General features: G+C 36.3%; 2 protein-coding genes across 2 annotated transcripts; both read right to left on the bottom strand.

The window, feature by feature from the left end:
• Positions 1 to 1402: 1402 nt before the first annotated feature.
• On the bottom strand, positions 1403 to 5485 carry LOC133871865 (protein YIP4a-like). The gene is made up of 3 exons (XM_062309310.1): positions 4865 to 5485; positions 2220 to 2294; positions 1403 to 1983 (listed from the first exon to the last, which is right to left on the bottom strand). The coding sequence occupies exons 1-3, from the start codon at positions 5351 to 5353 to the stop codon at positions 1723 to 1725; spliced, it is 825 nt and encodes a 274-aa protein (XP_062165294.1). The 5' UTR covers positions 5354 to 5485; the 3' UTR covers positions 1403 to 1722.
• A 1425-nt stretch (positions 5486 to 6910) lies between these two features.
• Positions 6911 to 15279, bottom strand: LOC133871976 (mitochondrial outer membrane protein porin 4). Its single transcript, XM_062309470.1, has 7 exons — positions 15121 to 15279; positions 13481 to 13560; positions 11950 to 12017; positions 10012 to 10122; positions 9762 to 9848; positions 8447 to 8655; positions 6911 to 7436 (listed from the first exon to the last, which is right to left on the bottom strand). Exons 2-7 carry the CDS (start codon positions 13527 to 13529, stop codon positions 7130 to 7132), a joined length of 831 nt encoding a protein of 276 aa, XP_062165454.1. The 5' UTR covers positions 13530 to 13560; positions 15121 to 15279; the 3' UTR covers positions 6911 to 7129.
• Positions 15280 to 20243: the final 4964 nt, after the last annotated feature.

Here is a 20243-nt window from a genome sequence, read left to right on the forward strand (position 1 = left end):
GATTGATGATATTAGAGAAAAGATTTTGAAACGTGCTTTCTGATTTGTACAATATATGCGCTTTCCAAACACCATTGAGTTCTTCATACATTTCTTTGAAAATTCCAAAATTTATACAAATCTTTAATCTTAGAATAGTCCAGATTAGACAATGTCTCAGAATTTTCCATCATTTCCACATTGAAGAAGCTTGTAAAGCATCTTCGAAAGGCCTCTTGGAAATTCAATTCTTTCGAGCATGACAATTGTTTCTTTCTTTTCTTCCAACTTGAATAGATTCCTCTCGTTAGAATCCTTTAAATACTACATTTACTTTGTCATTCACCCTTCTTGTTTGGCGGTCTTCATAATGTTTTTTGCTAAGAAAATTTGCAATTAATATTTTTTTAGTGTTTTTAATAATAATTAATTGATGGGAAAAATAAGATGGAACCCCAGTACTTTATTTGATTTTAACTTCTAGACCCCAAGTTCTAATTTTACAAATCTAAGACTGAGTTTGAAATCATTTTAAATGCGAGACTTTCATCCATTTTACCGTCAAATAAATAACACAATAAAATGAAATATGCCTATTCTATATATATATAAAACTAAGAAAAAAAAGTAGACTAGGTCATGACCCAGCCACGTTGGTGATTGGGTACGACCTAGCTTCGATCATGGCTGGGTTACTCAACCACCATAGCTAGACGCAGCCAACCATACCCAGCCATTGGTGGCTGGGACAGTGGGTGGATATGACCCACTAGCCACGGTTGACCCTCACCTAACCACAACCATGGCTGGGTTCTGCCCAGCCACGATCATGTCTTTATGCTGTCACCCAGCCTTACCATGATTTAGTTACCCCACAACAGTGGCTGGGTCAAGCCACAATGGCTAGGTAGGTACCCAGCAACATGACCCAGTCTCCTTTTTTTTTCTTCTTTGCTTGCTTTCTTTTTTAATATAAAAATACAATTCTTTTGTTATTATCTGACGAAAGTAACGTATCTAAAAGAATAAATGTTATATACCACACAAATATCTCAAAGTATCAAACTAGGCTAACATGACAAGGTGTAGGTTTCATTGAATATATACATAACAAAGGCTCATCCATCCAAGGACTACTTCACCCTGCCACCTCAACATAATGGAATACTTCTAAGTTTTAACATTACTCTTATCTGTTGAGGTTTGAAGTAGGTAATGCGACAATAACAAGAGAACCTATGGCAGTTGAGTATCTATGTCATAAAATGAAGCATTCTCTAATTAAAACTCACTCAACTTCTCAACTCCACAATGAATAAAAACATATTCCCTGACAAATTCGACTTTTTTCTTTTCAAAAATACAAAATACTAAGTTGAAAGAACTAATAATGACACACTATTAAGCTGAAAACTAACAACCATTTTCCAAATTGTAACTACTCTTCACTGAAGGACAAGTGTAAATACTGTTTTATCTTCTTATCAATATACATATCAGATTGAGCCTGACCCCCCTCAATCTCCACTTTTAGAAGCATGACAGTGTAGGATAAAGAACCATGTAGACTGTTTCATACAACTAGTATATAGGCAGAATTGTCTCCAAACGTATAAGCACAGACATCAAAAAATACAGTAACATGAGACGAAAAATTGATCATTACATGAAATTTCTATGTAACAGAAAGTGCTTTATGATGCTCGTTGGAATCTCTATAATGGGCACTGCTGATGTATTAATCTAATCAATGGCAATTATGAGAAAACCAACAGATACATACATGAGAAAAACAGGATAGAGTGCGAGGGCTTTTCTCCTTGGGTTGACTGCTGAACTCATGAAAGGATATGCTGCCCAGGAGCTCCACGCCAGCGTCACACATACCACAATCACCTTCAATATCACATTGTCCTTCAACATACAGATTATGGCTCCAACGTCCAGAGGGAACAAGCAGTAACCCAGCAAGCTCAGACTTTGGAAGAAGATTATATGTCCACCCTAACATGGCAAATGCAAGAACCTCAGCCAAAGTCCACTTCTTACTATGTATGAAAACTTTTTTTGAGTATGCAGACTTTTGCATCTCCAAAATTCAATCTTACAGCATCTGGGTATTTCCATAATCTTGTGTATGCACAATTGTAGACTAGATTTCAAGAGTTGTTGTCTAACAGGATGGAAACTATACCCAGACAGAAAGTTATGTGAAGCATGTATGAGAGAGAGGGAATTACCAGCAGCAGTACATTCAAGGTCAGAATCACAGCACCAGCAGCAAGTAGCGCAAATGCAACAGCAAAAACCTCAGACTGGAGATTATAGAAAAAATGACGATAATGAGCATATAGACGCAAAGAGAAATATAAGTGAAAATAGATAACATGAAAATACTTTGAAGAGAAAAAAAAAAATGCCTCTTAATAGATATAGATACATAATTTGTCATTCACTTTCTTCATCTTCATTGAATATTACGGTTGATTAAAGTAGCATTGCAACTGAAAATGCAAATTGATGAGGCAGAGAGGTATTTAGAATATTAAATTCATGACAAAAATACAGGCTCCATATGCTAATCAAATGGAAGGAACCCAGATGATACATAGCCACTAAAAGTAGGACTAGCTTATAGTTAAATTCCATGTAATCCAAAATATTCATTCCACTTCAGAAACCATAGCTGGGAAAAATAACCAAGCCATTTTTTGTTAAAAAAAAACAAATTCTAGGAGAGACGTATTCAGTGGAAAAAGGCAACCTTGGTACCAGCACTACTCTACAATACTTTATCAGCCTGCTAGAATAGTTGCTAAAAATATAAGCAATGAATTAGAGATGTGCCAACCATATTTGTCCTATTGGACTAGTCAAAGTCACTTATAGAGCATTCCTAGTGAGAGCATCCGTATTAAACTCGGTATTTCAAAATTTTCACCAAATAATAGAGAAATTTCTCAAAATCTCTCTTGCATCGAGCTCTCCATAGTTTCCTCAAAATAACCCATGTCAGAAACCCTCTCCAAATTTACCTCCGATCTACTCTTACGCCATTCATTTTATATCATTTTATTTCACTTCTCCCGCTTCTTCACTTTCATCCCCGCCTTCCGCTTTTTGTGCATCTCTCTCTGGGTGCAATTTCTTCACTGAGTGCGATTTTGTCAAAGGTAGATCTGTGGAAGGGAAGTTGAAAGTGGAACCTTTGAGTTTGAGTTTAAACAGAAGATGGAAGAGTGTAGAAGAAGCTTAGTAGAGATAAGGTAGGCGTGCAATTGTGGGTACGTGGCAGAAGATGAATTGCGGGAAGTGGGGAACAACTGGAGGCTACTAAGGCTTGATTAAACATGGCGTTTTGGGTTAAAAAACAATTAAAAAAAAATGTTGAGTAAAAAAAAAATGTAGTATGTTGGATGAAGGGAGTTGGCTGATTGTTGGTGCAATTTTGATGTTCATGAAAGTAGTTAGTTAAAGTAGTTATTCTTAAAACCAATAAAAAACAATATATGGTTAAAATAGAGAAATATTTAGAGAGTTTGATGTATGAGTTACTTTAAAAGTGATGGACAAAATCAAAAAAAATACATTGTTTGGGTTAAATTTGGAGAAAAATTTGGAGAGCTTGATAATGATGCTCTGAACTAGGCAAACTTTAACTAAATTTTAACTAAAAAATCAACTTTTTCTATTTTAGCTAGCCACTTCCAAAAAGTACTGCACATCAAACCCTCTAAATCTTTCTCTACTTTATTTAAATATTCTTCTTCGTTCTTTCTTTATTACAAATTCTCCAAGTAAAAAAAAAATCATCTAAAACTCAATCCACAAATCCTCGCAACAAACCCATATCCATAATACCCACAAATAATTTCTGAACTTCGAACAATTTTTTAAACTATCACAACCCCAATTCTAAAATCCTTCAACTCAAACTACTTTAACCCCACAACTCTAACTCTAAACTCTACACAACTTTCAAAAGAAAACCCAATTCTCCAGTAACAAAATTCAAAACCCAAATCAATCTGATTCCATCAATGTTCTCAATCCTCCTCCTATATTTACTTTCCTGATACTCAAATTCAAACCCATGTCTTGTGGATTCGGATCTGCGAACAACCAAAATCCAAGAAGTTTTCCAAGAAAATATAGCCAGTTGCTGAAGCAAAACCCAGTTTTTCTTATAGACTGAACTGAAATTCAGATTTGCGTGAATATGATTGAAACAAGGGCTGGAAGGTCCAGATTAAAATTCAATTGCTCGAAGACTATATAGTACTAGAACAAGAACAAGAACTAGATGAGAGAAGGAAGCTGACCATTTGAGATTGTTGAGAGAGAGAGTGATCAGAGCATTCTGAATATAGTAATGCCCAAAAATAAATTGGGGAGGGAAGTTTGTTCGCCAGACATGGCGAGACACTCTGACAAGGGGCAAATTTACTGCAGCTCTACCATGCTTGCTGCAGGGGGATATTTTGAGCTCACCGGCAAAATTTGGCTAAAAATGGGTTTTGCCAAGCTCACTAGGAATGCTCTTATAGCCTAAACTCTCGCCTAATAAGGAATCAATGTGCGGTTTCACAGCAACCGTGTATGGCCTTGGCACTCTCACTTAATATGGGACTAATTTTCTGGGTGCACAGTATAAATTGACATATATCTGGGGAAAAACGATTTCTAAAGAGTTATATAGGAAATGCTAGAGATGCAATTTAGCGCAAGAATCAACGAATTGGTTAAACTTTCATTAATCCTCATTAGTACTATCATTTCCTAATCTTGTCCTGTCGATATCTCTTATCATCATTTGCGGTTCTTTCATAAGATCAAAAGTAAAGAAAGAAAAGAAAAAAACGAAAAAGGCATTGGGCTCGCAGACCTTCTTGACGGAGGCAGACCAGGAGAGAGCGAGGCCCAAGAAGACAATGAAGAAAAAGGGGCCCCAGAGATCCCAATCGCGGAGAGCCTTGCCAGGGTCCTCTCTGTAGGGGTTGGGGAATACCACCAGCTTCAGATTGCTCACGATCCTCGCCAGATCCCGCTTCACCGTGTCCCACACCGGCTCCGTCAGCGTGTTCGCAGGAGGACCGAACCCGCTCACCCCGATGCTCACGGATGGCACCTTCTGGCTGGATGAGGAGGAGGGTGGTGGTGGCGGAGGAGGAGCAGAAGGAGGAGGCAGATGAGACTGTATGAATGGCGAGGGGGACGAGGAGACCACGGGGATGGAGGCGCGCGGCGGGCTGGGCGGCCGGGCCGGGAGGACGGTGGCGGGGCCCGATTGGACGCTGGCGTTGATCAGGTTCTCGATCTCGTCGATGTCCGACTGGGAGGATTGGTGGAGGGGTATCGTGTCGCCGTGCGACATCTTTTCCTTTTAAGATTTTCCGGGAAAGTGAAGGAACGAGATCTGTGTGTTTGTGTTTGGATCTGAGGAGAGAGAGCAGAGAAGAGAAAAGAAAAGAAAAGAAACGTTTTTTTTTTTTTGGGTTCTTTTGGTAGGGTATGGGCCAATGGCACAAGTGCCAGGGTCTGGTTTCTGAGAATCATATAAGAATCGGGACCTTCTTTTTAATTAATTTCATTTTCTAACTTTAATAGGTCAATTAATTTACAAGACATCTAAACGTCGTCGCGTAGGAGGTGAGTGAAAATGAAGTCGGTCAATGAATGGATATCTTATAGTCCGTTTGTTTTGAAGTAAAATAGTTTCCGTCGTAAAATATTTTTGACGAAATTATTTTCAGAAAAAATGATTTTCTTGAAAATATTTTTGAGCGTTTAGTTCGCACGAAAAAATTACGAAAGGTAAAAATACAATTGTCGCCGGAATCCAGCAACGTCTGGTCGCTGTTGTCGGACTCCTCCAGATCCGGCTGAATCCAGGCCATTTTGGCTGGATCAGTGGCCGGATCCTGACCATTTTGGCCAGATCCGACTGGATCAATGGCCGGATCAGGTCAGATCCGGCGGGGTTCTGATCATGGCCGGAATCTGACCCGCTAGCATCCGGCGCTGGCAGTATTCCAGTGGCCGAATGATGCCAGATTCTAGCCCGGCCTGAATTTTGACGAATGACCATTGCCGGATTCGGACAATCGGATATCAAACGTACGTGTAAGGACGAAGAGTTTAATTTTGAAAAATGATTTACGATTTTTAAAATCATAAATCGTTTTCTAAAAATTAAAGAAGCTTTTACGGTCAAACCGAAAATGATTTTCGTTTACTATTATTTTCGCCCCTACTAAATACCGTAAAATGCCGAAATCATTTTACACTGAAACAAACAAAGCATTATTCAAAGACAAATTTGTTTTTGCACTCAGATTGAATGATGACGATATGGATTTTGAGGCCGTACAAATGTTTGCGAGCGTATTGAGAGTCTACGCACCCATTTTACACCGACACCAATTTATATTATATATTTTAAGTTTTTTCTTATATTGACTATTTAAAACACATTATATCAGCCTGTGTAAATAAAATAAAATTAATAAGTAACATTACTTTCTTTTTTTAAAAATAATAATAATAATATTTGTCACGTGAAACACGTTACGTCAACTGGCATGAAAAGAGTATAGTATAAAAAGTAATACTAGCCCCGTTTACAACCCCTTCCTCTCATATTTAAAGTGAATTTTTTTTTTCAAGAGGTAGTAATAAGTGATTGATGTAATATAAAGTAAATGTATATATATATATATATATATATATATATATATTGTGACAAATTTTTTTATTTAAATAGTAATAAAAAATTGATGTGATATAAAAAATAAAAAAAATAAAATTAGAATATTTTGAAGCTGATAATTTTTTTTGAAAGAAGCGAAAATAAGAGATATAGGAGAGTGTAGCCAATCAGGGCCGCATTACTCAGCAGTTGTATTAAATTATGCCAAAAAAAAAAAAAAAGGAAGAAAAAAATGTAAATATCATTATAAAATTATTTTCTCCAAAACATGGATCCAATTCCCCGCCAATGCTTCAAAAATCAAAACATTTCATCCTTGCACCTAGTTCATTGAGTTTCAAATATAATTTTAGGGTAATAAATACCCTCCTGCAATTTGGGAAAGAAATAAGTCATATTTTGAAAGGGTATTAAATTCAAAACAGTCGCCCATCTCAATTCTCATGGCTTGAGAGCAAGGGCAAGACCCAACCTAGGGCCAGCCTTGTTGGCCTTGGAGTCGTACTCGGCTGAAAATGTAATCAGTGACTTCGGCCTCCATTCACGCTGGCATAGCATCGCAGCTTTCCCATTGTCAGAGAATCGTGTTTTTACCAAAGTTTGCTGATCAAGTGCGTGAGAGCTTCCAATGGTAAAGCTGTTTTCATTGTTGGAAAATCTGTGACTAATTTCAGCAGCAACTGTTGTTCCATTCACAGGATTCACAAAATGAACGTAAGATGCCTTCAATGTCTCTCCTTTGTTTGTCCTGCATAAACAATCATGTCTTCAAGGTCATAACCAACACTCAGCAAGCATTTTTAATTGAAAATATAAGTTGAATTTGGCTCCATTTCCAAAAAGAAAACAAAATCCTCCTTAGACAGTCCTAATCGACACAATCATTCTTTAGACAATACAACACAACATTCACTTTCTGTAATTTTGTATGAAACATGTGTAGATCAAATCAGCAGCATGGACTTCTCAAAGAGGAAATCAATTGACAATATTTCAATTTAAGGGGTTATGAGGTGTAGTTCATATCTCATTGATTGAGGGGCTTGCCATAAAGAACATGTTGCACACATAGTTCATTTTTAGGTGCTAAAGTGACTCGTTAACATTCAAGAACCAAAATCTTGCTTTTGAACCAGTCTAAAACTTGTGAAAACAAATAAAAAGGAGTCCCAGTTAGCCCTGCGACAAATTTCTTGGTAAGTTGTACATGTGCATGTTTTCTGATCAAATAATATCAAGCCAAGTTTGAAAATGTCACCATTATGATGCACGACTGTCATCAAAAAAAAAAAACCACAGGATTTTGAAAAGTAAAATCTAACGAGGAATATTTTAAGATTTACCCAATCTAACAACAGTATTGAAATTTGATTTATAATAAATTACTAAGCCTTGTTAATTAAGCTTCTACATACCATGCTGATGAATACTTCTAAATTTCTAACAAATAATGAAAGCCTATACCTATCAGATAAAAAATCTCATAATTGCACATTTTTGGCACTAAATAACATGACGAGACATGTTACTGAACACTGCAATCTCGTGCTATGTGCTGCAGCTGATTTCGTTTTGTGGCCTTGTGAACATTATCTCAAATGCAAGTCTTAAACCACAGGAGATACTTGTTGAAACAAATAAGCACACATGCACACAAGATATGAAAAAAAAAAAAAAAAAAAAAGAAGAAGAAGAAAGAAAGAATTAAGTACACATTTTAAGAACATGGAAAGAAAATAAAGATTCCTCAACACTTACAATAAAACTGCTGCAGAGTAATCTGGCTTGTTCAAGCCAATCCCAGCATTGTACTTCGTGAAAGAAGCAGAAGCTGTATCAAATCCAACTTCGGCACCCAAACTGAGATCCTTGCTGCCAATTGCAGCTGAAAGCTCCAAAAGAGGATTTGGGTTCAGGCCAATACTGGAATCAATTGCTGCATGAGGATGAAGATACTGCACATCCAGCTGGAATACAATGCCGAGAAAATGTCAAATACTTTCAGAATACCTTGGAATTGAATTCTTTGTTTTAACATTAAGAATCATTACTTCTGAAATAACGGTATCCCCAGCTTAAGTGTTTCAGAACAATAGAGAGCATCTGAAGTTATGTAACAAGCTGTTACATCATTGTTTTCAGCAATCGCAAATGAATTTTTAAATAACACCCTTTGGCCAAAATAAATGGACTTCTTAAAGCTTCTAAAGGTTTCTAAAACTGCAAAAACTTTTTTGACATAAAATGGCATATTGGAAAACCATCAGGGAGGTATGTGAAGAAAAAAAAAGAAATGAAAAAAACGAACTTATTAAATTTGCACAGTATCTTAACAATCACATACCAGTAGAAATTTTATTTTATTTTATTTATTTTTTTTAAGTACATACTAGTAATAAATCTACAAATAACAGAACCGTTGGGTGAGCCATACCAAATTGGAAATTTCTCCACCAACAAGACCCAAGCCTAATGCATCATATGTTATACTTGTACCATCCCTTCTCATCACAAATAATGATGAATATGATAAGTGGGTTTTTTCGCAGACAGGGTCTGGAGTATGGCTCCACATCTTGGACTGCCCTGCTAGCATCCCAAGTTTGTTAAACAGTGCACTTTTAGTCATCATAATGACCAGATTAAACCCTTGTACCCTTGATCTAATTATCAATCGACTGATCAAAAAGCCTTGAATGGTCAAAAGAGCAATTAATGCTATATGTTATACTTGTGCAGTTGGACTAAGCACATATTGCTTCTGGAAATAAAAATCTTGGTTGGGCTCAATGGAGATATAAAGAAGACTAACTGTATTTTTTCTTTTTTATAAGCATGAAGAAGACCAACTGTTGGGAGCTAGAAAGACCTCACTGGAGACGCACTTTCAAAGAATAAAAAAAATAGAGAACATATAATAACCCTTAGTCTCCTATGAGGGATGTGCAGTTATTATTATTATTATTATTATTATTTTGCATTGAGCAGCATGACCACAATACTTCTTTTTTCTCTCTTTTGTTTTGTCAAAAAATTTTACCAATTTTATTTCCATAAATTGCATTTCACTGACCTTGCCAGACTTGTGATCAGGAATTTTGAAGCTAAATGCTGCTTTGGTGCTCGGGAAGATATCATTAACAGTCACTTTTGTAGACACCTGCGTGTAAGGTAAATTAGGAATCAACTTAAGATATTGGTAATACGCCACAAGGGCAAATCATGGGGCCCACCTAGCAACCTGACAACAATAGCTTATTAGTGACTTTTACCAAAAAAAATAAAAATAAAAATTGCTCTACGGCAGAATGTTCTCCTCTTACATTAGAATAGGTATCAACTTTCACATCCACAATAGCATTTCCACTCTTGTACAGGGTATTTATGTCACCAAAAAAAATTTGGTCCCTCTTTAAACCAGTAGCTGTGAGTCCCTGTCATAAAATTAAAGTACAAAAAAGGCTCCATTAGACAACATTATAAGCAAGAGGGAGGCAGATTAAACACTGCTTTTGCAAAAATCTACAGACATCAAAAGCTATGTATGAAGGGTTCCTCAATTTACATTTAGCATGACTAACTAAATTAGGATGCCACGGTGTTATCATGGAAAATTGAGAAAAACTCGTGTGATTTCTATAAGTTCAAATTGAGGGCTTTCATCTTTTCATGTTAAACATGAACTCTAATAACGTAAATCACAGATAAGCCTTACCTCATTAACCTAAACTCGCACTTACTACATTTTTTATTTATTTATATCAACCCTATAATGCCACTAATTTGATTGGTCCTTCTGAAGGTATATGCCAGCAAAAATGGCCAAAATTCTTTTAGAGAGAAACCAAAACACCAAGAGAACAATCAGAAGAAAGCAGTATGCTTTGCATTGAGGCCCAGTGACATGAGTAATGTCACTTGAACTTCATTCTTCAATTGAATTTGCTTTAGTAACTAAAACTTAGAAGGTAAAATCTCTATATACACATAACACTTTTCCTATGAAGAAACCAGAATACTGACTTGCATCCTCTATAAATCTGAGGACTTTCAAGTTGAAAAACACCTAATAAACATATTTCTGGAGTACTAATCATGTTACAAAATGAACTGACTCTTGGAAAATGTCTTCTTGTTGTAGCATACGTGTGGAGCACAGTACAAGTTTTTCTAAAAAGGGGCAAAAATAAAGCAGCATAAGAACATATTACAGATCGACATATACATGTGAAAACCATTAAAACACATTATGATTTGATGCTTCAACTACTGAATATTTACTAATCATAGATTACTATTCAATATTCAAGATAAGATCACCAAAAAAAAAGTGAATTAACTCTGAAACTGGAATTATCTTGGAAAAATTCGACCTACTGTTTGCATATATTTTTCCTTATCACTATTTTTAAGTCATAGAAAGCCAAAATCTTCCAACATTTAGTGATGACAGCAAGAAAAGCGACCCTTTTTTATTTTTTCAAATCTTCTAGCTTCTGACATGTTCATACTTTCCTTTTTTATGCCCAGAACTCAACATCAGGGACACTATGTCCAATCTCTTTAGATGACCAAAATCATCCAACCATGCAAATCTTTTACCCTGTTTCTCAAGACTTGCGTACAAAACAATAATTGACTAAAAAGCCAAAAAGTTTATACCAAGTTATCATGTATTATGCAAAGAAACCATAAAACATAAATCAGTATCTCTTACAAAAATTGTAAGTTCTGATTTTACTAATTTCGCTCCATAATATTTTCTTGAGTGAGACCCGTTAAAAGCCAATTTCACTGGATTCTTAGCACCTTATTTCTCTAGTCCTAGCCTGAAATTGTCCTGCCATGGTTAAGGCTCCAAAACTTGAGGAAAAACAAATAATATGGATTCTGACAGTTTTAATATATCAATCACCTGAAACAACAGTCTAAAAGGCTTTCTTAGGGTATATGAATGGGAGATGGAAAAAGGAGACAGACCCAGGAAACTATCATGAGATTCATTATTTAATTCTTAATTGATTTCTGACCACCACAAGAGAGAAATAAACACATACAAAAAACAAAGGATCTTAGATAATTCCTCCAAAAAACAGAAAACCAATAACTTACACGGCATCATCATTGCATAAAAATTTAGAACTAACAGCAAAATTAAAGCAAAGAGGTCCAATCTTCCTGGTAAAGTATTCAAACTGCCATAACCAAAAGCATAGGTTTTAAATAGAGAACCTAAAGGCAGAAAGTAGGTTCAGACATACCAGCCCAGTAGAGCTCAGCAATGACAGGGTAAACTTGTGATCGAAGTTGTAATCCTTGGTCAATAGGTCTGCATAGAGGTCCAAATTTAACAAGATTAAAATTGACAAAGCAAGCTACTGCAAAGTTTGAATGTTCTACTTTTTTTTTAGAAGTAATTGAGATATCATTAAGCCACCTAACTAGTAGAGGGCAAAAAAAAAAAAAAAAACAAGAAAAGTTTGAAAGTTCTACTTTAAATTTCATGGAAACAAAAAGCCAAAGACGTAGATGTAAGGCTCTCGATAGTGGAACGATGGCTCCTTCATATAGGTTCTCAAGTTGATGCATAATATAAAAATATATTCAAGTTTCTTTGACAATGGTTTTCATCAAGAACCATTATGCATAACTCTCAGTACTCAATAGAAACACTGATAACTTAATCTGAAGTTATTGAAATATGTAACTTTCCACCTTCTATTAATTAGACAAGTTTTTTGGTTCCAAAGTTTAAAATCCCAATCACTTTGCGGGACATATTTCGAAATAAGGTTGCATATTTGCTAGGCCTCAGACCTTCTTAAAAACATTAATTATTAAACTTTTCTTTTTCTTGTTCCTTTCCCTATGGCTATTTCAAGTACTTTACATTCAAAGATATCACTTACCTTCTATCCATCTAAAGGTCCTTGTCCATAGAAAACTTAAATCAAATCTATATGGGGTCAACTTCTATAAACTCTACACCACAATTTACGTACCAATCATCTACATCACTTTCCCACTTATATTAGTAATTGTTGTTTGCTGGAACAAAACCTCCACAAACAAGCTCAGCAATTTTAAACGCTTAATTTCAAGCTTGGGTACTTCACATCAGTCAGGAGTTGAAACCCTGGCAGAGCTACTTAGCCATAGGGCCATGCCTTTCTAGTCAGAACTTTATAAATAAATTCGTCAGCTGTTCATCAGATGCAACTAGCAGTAAATTAGACGAAATGGATAAGACCTGATTAGGGAATACTATATCAGTGGGCTGATCTGTAAATTAAGATAGCTGGTCACACATAGTCTCGTCCCCACATTCCAGGAGGTTTACTATTGATAGATTACCATTTCCATGGCGCCACCACCCCAAAGAAAAAAGAAAGAAAAGAAAAAGATTCTGCCAACCAGAGAAGAATATAAATATCATACTCACTATAGAATATTTAAAATATGCTGCCAAATCGATCACTGTTACGAAGTGCTACCCTTGCATTGTTGCAACCTACTGTCACTTCTAAACAAAATTTAAGATGCTCCTCATCTCCACAAATCTAAAATTTGTAGAACATGGTAAATAATGCATTATAAAAAAGTTCAAATGCATGTGCACTTGCAAATTAGGTTTGTCCAAACTTCTGGTAAATTGCAATGAAATGAAACGGAAGAGTAATAATCCAATGAGAAAGTGTTCGACCACCCAAATCACCAAATATTCAGCCCAAGGCACATAAAAATAAAAATAAAAATAAAAAAACCATATATAATGATTTCATAAGGGGATACCTTTTGCTTTTTTGCCTATATCTGAAAATGATGCCGGACCACTGGCCATATTCAATCAGAAAGAAGAATAGTTCCGCACCCTGTGCCACAAATTTGATGATAAACCCTAAGTTGCAGTTTCACACAACAGCAAATATACTGTGCATTTCGATAAAAGTAACATGACCCATTTCATAAGATTTTACCAGAAAATACGTATATATGTTTGTACTATGACATGTATGTGAGCATCATATCCTAAAGTTAAACTCACAATGGATGTGGTTCATCCCCAAAGTAATTAGACAGAAACTACCTAATATCATTAAAAGTAACTTAAGGAAGACTGATGAAACAATATGCTGTAGAATAAAATGACTTGTTTTCATTGGATAACTAGTGGTTTCAAATTTCGGGATTTGTTTGGAGTATTCAATAACTTAATTTACAGTAAAGAAGTCAATTTTCTATTATTTTTTTTTATAGGTGGATGTATACAAGAAAAACACCAAACTAGAAAATGACAATAGATTAAAAAAATTAAAAAAATAATAATATATATATCCTTCCATTGGAAAAGGGAATTAAAGAAGAAGGCTTTTAACTCTGCAACCATCCTCTCCATGTATTCAAAGCTTCAATCATTTCTTTCTCTCCAAATACACCAGATCAAGCATAGCGAAATCATCTTCCAGACAAGTTCCCTTTGAGGGCTACCAAACTTCCCTCTCCAACAAGTGAATGACCCACACTAAACCAAACAAGCCGAAGATAGAGTTTGATAATGCTCTAGCTAACTTGCAATGGAGTAAACGATGGTCAACGGTTTCTCTACTCTTCTTACACAAACACCATCAATCAACCACAATGATATGCCACTTCCTTAAGTCATCCAAAGTGAAGGTCTTACCTAAAGTGGCCGAACAAACAAAGAAATTTTCACTCTCAAATGAGCCTTACTCGGCCAAATACACCTCCAAGGGAAATGGGTGCTATCATGGGGAATTAAGACATGATAGAACAAGCTAACCTCAAACCATCCTCTCTTGGAAGGGATCCAGTAAAGCTTGTCAACTGAGCCATGCTCCACACATTCCATAGCATCCAATACTTTCACATTCTCCTCATGCTTTCCCACTTTCCAACTACCATTCCAACAAAATGGCAACCAACAATACACCCTTTCGTTTTCCAAGAGCAACACAACATATCCTCTAAAACCAACAAGTGAAAACCTTGATTAGAAGTAATGTATATATATGCATACTAGATGAATCCGAAAGGCGAAAATGGCAAGCATCCCAAGTATAGTCCTAATCGTTTGGACAAAATTCAACGCCAAATCTATCTTGAAAGAACAACACACTAAAAACCTTCACTGAAATCAGAAAATGCCTCCATTTCACAGAAAACGTGCCCCCATTGATTGGTATTCTTGGACCAAGCAAAGCAACCATAAACCTATTAGTTTGGTCCTAGCTTTCTCTGTTATTCTATATCCATACAAGCAATTCGACTTTAATAAATCAACCAATAGATTTAAAAAAGAAAAATAGAAACTCAAATCCATTCAAATCGAAAGCGATCTTTATATAACAATCAAAATGCACCGGCGCCCTGAAAACGCGGTGAAGTAAAAGAGTGAAAACGAGAATAATTACGTGGTTTTTGGAAGAAGGGAGTTGAATCGAATCGCCCACGAAAAACCTGATGCGGCTCAAGCGACCGCCTCAGGCGAGAGAGCTGGGTAATGTTTCCTTATATATGGCAGTGCGTCTATGCTAGAGGGAGGGAGTGCGTGTGTGGTGCTCAAGAAAAAAAGTGTCAAAAGAGGCGGACTCGTGCGTTGATTCTATCGCTCGCAGGTGAGCGAGTACTGAGTTTTCATTGGACAATGGCATTTACAGCAAGAGTCTTCATTGGCTAGTGAGACTCTTAGGTCACCGTCCTGTGAGCAGGGAATATTGACGATTTGTGTAAACCCAATTACAGGAAAAACACTGCGGAAAGTTCAAAACGACACTAGTGTCCCGGAATCTTGACCTTTTCGGCTCGCAAATGGACTGAAAAAATTAAGAAATGGGAAAACATAACCCTCAATCTACCACCTACTGCAAACGTTTCCCAAATTATCAATTTTGTTGATCGTCCTCTAAACTATTAAAAATGTCAAAATTTTCTTAATAACAAAAATATCCATCATCAAATTATTAAAAGTTTTTTTTTAAAAAAAATTAAAAATTATTTAAAAAAATCTAAAATAACAAAAAGTTATTAAAAAACTAAAAATAAAAAATAAAAGCGGGTTTTTCTTTCTCTTTTTTTTTTTTTCGTTTGTTTTTTTTTCTTTTTTTTTTTTTAAAAAAAAAATCAGTTATTTTTTAAAAAAAATTCGTTCTTTTTCCGTTTTTTTTTTTCCTTTTTTCTTTTAATTTGTTTTTTAAAAATTTATTTTTTTATTTTTTAGTTTTAGTTTTTTTTTTTCGAATTTATAAAGACATTTTTGTCTTATTGAAAAAAAAATTATGGTCATTTTTGTCTTTTTGTTGGTATTAGGGTTAAGAGAGACATTAACATGTTTTGGTAGTTTGAGGAGAATATTGACACAATTGGAAGTTTGGGGGACGGGACATTGATAATTAAGTAGTAGTTTGAGAGGGATATGTGTACTTTTTCATAAATAAAAAAAGGGATAACTACACTTCACCCCCCTGATTTATTCACGGTGTGGCGATTTACCCCCCAATGTACGAAAATTGGTACATGACCCCCCCCGAACTTGCCAACGTGTAACGAAATGGACCTTCTGTCCAGTCGCCCGTTCGTTTGGACGGCAAGTCGGTCACGTGCAAGTCACGTGACCGTTTCAGACAAAAATTCTACCCAAAATACCCTCGCCTCACCTCATCTTTATACACCCCCGTGCTCGCACATATTTCTCATCTCATTCACCAACGGCTCTCTGCAAGAACTAGGAACTAGGGTTTTCGAAGTGGGCTTCCGATTTTCGACATCTCTGACCAGTTTCGCATAATTTCCCGAAGATGCAACCATCAGGCACTGCTTCTATGGAGTTGGAGTCGACAACGAGTGGGGCAATTTCTGCAGTAATGCCGATTTGTTATTGCGAGCGTCTGGCTTGTATGTTAACCTCCTACACCGAAAAAAATTTCGGTAGAAGGTTTGTAAAATGCCAAAATTACAAGGTAATTTAACCGAAAATCTTCAGCAATTTTTATGAAGAGCAATGCTGCTTACCTCTTACTGTACTTATATAAATATTTTAAAAAAAAAAATGGACTGGGTTGATTTTTATTTAGTAGTTTTTTTTTTTGGAGCATGTTATTAGATTACATTTTTACACATGTGATTAATTCTGTATAGACACGTGACTTTTGTTTTGTTAGTTAGTTAGACTGTTAGATTATAACTTGCAAAGCAACTCATGTAACTCGGTATATATATATATTGCAAGTCATGTACAGTTGATTATGCTATTCAATACTAAATCAGAGAATCATTTTTCTCTCAAACCTCTTGTTCAGTTTCATATTCACAGCTTGTCCTACTTTACATAATCATTCAACATCAAATTCAATACATGTATTAAACTCATTAATTTTCTGAAGATTAATGAGTTTTGAAATGATATGGAAAAGTGCATAAATAGCCTACGACGATTAATTTTCAAATAACATAAGCCAGAAATAACCTTTGTTTCTGTCTGTTTTATTTTATTTATTTTTTGATTTATTTTTATTATCGTTTTTCAGATAAATCGAGCTTGTGGTTTCTGCCAATGGGTTGATCCCAAAATGTGTTTACATGGAGAGAGGGTGGTAGGTCGTTTGCGTGAGTGGCATGGAAGTTTGATTCAAGAAGCTGGAACGATGTCGTACAATGGTTAAAACTGAAGTTGCAAAGTTGAAGGCGAATATGGGGATAGAGGAAGCCGAACGATGCCGACTTATAGTTGAAGCTGAAGTTGCAAAGTCGAGGGCAAATATGGAGATTGAAAATGCTGCCCTTCGTAAAGAAATCGAGATTCAGGGGATCAATTACCAAACAATGAAGAAGATTTATAAGACAATAATTGTATGTACATGGATATTGATGATTGTGTATCTGCTTATGGCTGGATCAGAATCAAAGGGTGTATTCGATTCCAAACATGATCGTATGTTGTTACCATGAAGATTTAGGGTGATGATGTTTAGGGTTTAGGGTGATGTTTTGGGCAGGGTTTATGGTGATGTGTTTATGGTGATGTTTATGGTGATTTTATTTTGTACACATCATCCATTTTTTGTATGTGTTTATGGTGCTGTTGTTTAGGGTGGTGTTAAATGTTACTTTATGTAGACCATTATTGGTACGTAATGGATGATGTTTTGGAAATGAAAAATGTATGTGTGTTGAACCTGAACTTATTTGAGTCCGGTTGTGTTAAAGCATGCATGTCCACTCTAATTTTGTGTTAAAGCATGCATTCACCAATACCATGCACATACCATGCATTCACCAAACCAAACCTGTCCAAACCCATTTAACAAAACCCATTTAACAAAACCTGTCCAAACATACCAAAACCATGCATTTACCAAATCTGTTCAAACATACCAAAACCATGCATTCACTACACCATAGGTTTTTTAAAGACACTGAAATTTGTCCAAAAGAAATCAGCATGCAATTCAAACTACTTACATAAACTACATGTCCAACCCTTTCCTATATACAAAATGCCATTATATTCCAGAAAACAAAAACTTCAATGCTTCCATTCTGGTCTTTTCCTTTTCAGCTTTGACTCCATAATCTGTAATCCTTTTTCAATGGTATGGGCGATCCTTTTTCCTTTCGCCGGTGTTGAGGATGTTGTCGCCGCACCGTGTTCTGCAACTTGTGAGGTTCTTGGGGTCAACCCAAATACTCTCCCTCATCCATCAGTACTAGTCCTAGCTGTGAGGTCAATCAAAACAGGTGGACCCTTTTGAATTGGAACACTCTGCACCATGGCCCTGATTCGATTAGACACTCTTCTAAATGGTATGCATGGTTTGGGTGCTGGCGATTGCCTGTTCCAGCTGGGCACTTTAAGTCCAACAGGATTTTGCTACCATAAATTTCAAATATGAGAGATTCATAAATAAACAATAGGATGCATTTTAAAAACCAAACTTAAAGTAAGATAAGTACCAAATCTCTCTCAATCGTTGTAGTAGGTGGAGGTGGTCTAGGTGCTAGTGGGTGCCTGTTCCAGCTGGGCACTCTAAGTCCAACATGATTTTCCTGCCATAAGTTTCAAATATGAGATATTGATAAATAAACAGTATGATGCATTTTAAAGACTAAACTAAAGTAAGTACCAAATTTCTCTCAGCTGTTGCAATAGGTGGGGCAGTGGCAATGGGTTGCTGTGTAGCACCAGTAATTGTCCTTTTGAGGGCTGGTTGTGCACCCCCCCTTCGACTGTTGGGGGCTAGTTGTGCACCCCCCTTCAACTGTTGGAGGCTGGTTGTGCACCTCCCCTTGTACTACTGCTACATCCAACACTTTGGGTCTGAAGGCCAACATTAATAACACATCAAATAATACATTAATAGCACATCAACTACTATACAACAATATTGGTTAGTGAGACTTACACTTGTTGGGGGTGGAGTGGGCAAACTAGTTGGGGATGGAGTAGGTAAATCAACTTCTGTCGAGGGCTGGTCCTTCTTCCTTGGACAGGTCCTGCTGTTGTGTCCAACCAGCTTGCAAATCCCACATCTACCCTTCAATCCAAACTTTCTCATTCTATAAGGATTCTGAGGAACTCTCGACTCATCAGGACCTCTTACCCTGGCCTTTTGAGGTTTGCCTGGCATCTTTCTTGATCTAGGCGGATCCAATACATCATGCGCAGTCTTTACCCACTGTTCCTCACTAGGCATTAGATATATGATGGGAGCATAAGCCTTCTTGTACATCTCAATGCTATAACATGAATCTACATAATCCTCCGGTTTATGCCCATGAAATGTTATGGCAGAATGTGCATGTGCACATGGGATCCCAGTCACCTTCCACTGTCTGCAACCACATGTCCTCCTCCTCAAATCCACAGCATATTGCCTTCTTCCCTGCTCTACTTCAAATATGCCATCTATAACACCCCATAATAATAATAATAAGATGCTGGTAAAAAAAAAAAAAAAAAAAATCTGGCAAATCATAGGCACGTGTGGTTTTTTTTTTTTCAAGAGAATGTGCATTATTTTATGTTTTCTGGACGTTCTAGAATCGTGGCACACAAGTTTTTTTTTAGGAAATCTTCCTTAGTAAGAAAAGGAGGTGTGGTTCTTATTTTTTTGACACTTGGCAGTCACCCACCTTTTATCTGAAGATAAATACGGTGTTCATCTTCTTCTTCTTCACCTTTTCACTCTGCTATCAGAAGATATATTACCTTCCTCTTCACAATCAAAAAATTGCAAGCCTTTGGACAGGTATTCCGAAATTTCCTTTCTTGTTATTCATTCTTCTTCATGGTTCATTTATTTTGTTTTTGTAGCCTTATAGATATATTATATTACCATACTTGTTTCTCTTTTTCTTTTTCTGTTTTTTTTTCTTTCTTTCTTCCGCACTGGGTCACAGACCCATCCTCCTTTTTTCTTCTCCTTCTTCTTTCCACTTCCGCCTCTGTTTCTTTTTGCTTTTCTTTTTTTTCTTTCTTCTTCTACACAGTTTGAGAGGGAGACGAGAGTGGAGATGAGGGAGAGTTGTGTGTGTGTGA

This window comes from Alnus glutinosa, chromosome 6 (genome assembly GCF_958979055.1).
Source record: "Alnus glutinosa chromosome 6, dhAlnGlut1.1, whole genome shotgun sequence".
Taxonomy (NCBI): Eukaryota; Viridiplantae; Streptophyta; class Magnoliopsida; order Fagales; family Betulaceae; genus Alnus; species Alnus glutinosa.

Coding starts and splice junctions, on each gene's coding strand:
- LOC133871865 (XM_062309310.1), bottom strand. CDS start 5,353: ATGTCGCACGGCGACACGATACCCCTCCACCAATCCTCCCAGTCGGAC. Junction 2,295..4,864: donor GGTCTGCCTCCGTCAAGAAG/GTCTGCGAGCCC, acceptor TATAATCTCCAG/TCTGAGGTTTTTGCTGTTGC. Junction 1,984..2,219: donor CCTTGAATGTACTGCTGCTG/GTAATTCCCTCT, acceptor TTGCCATGTTAG/GGTGGACATATAATCTTCTT.
- LOC133871976 (XM_062309470.1), bottom strand. CDS start 13,529: ATGGCCAGTGGTCCGGCATCATTTTCAGATATAGGCAAAAAAGCAAAA. Junction 9,849..10,011: donor AAGTTGATACCTATTCTAAT/GTAAGAGGAGAA, acceptor CCTTACACGCAG/GTGTCTACAAAAGTGACTGT. Junction 8,656..9,761: donor CTGATCACAAGTCTGGCAAG/GTCAGTGAAATG, acceptor ATTGTATTCCAG/CTGGATGTGCAGTATCTTCA.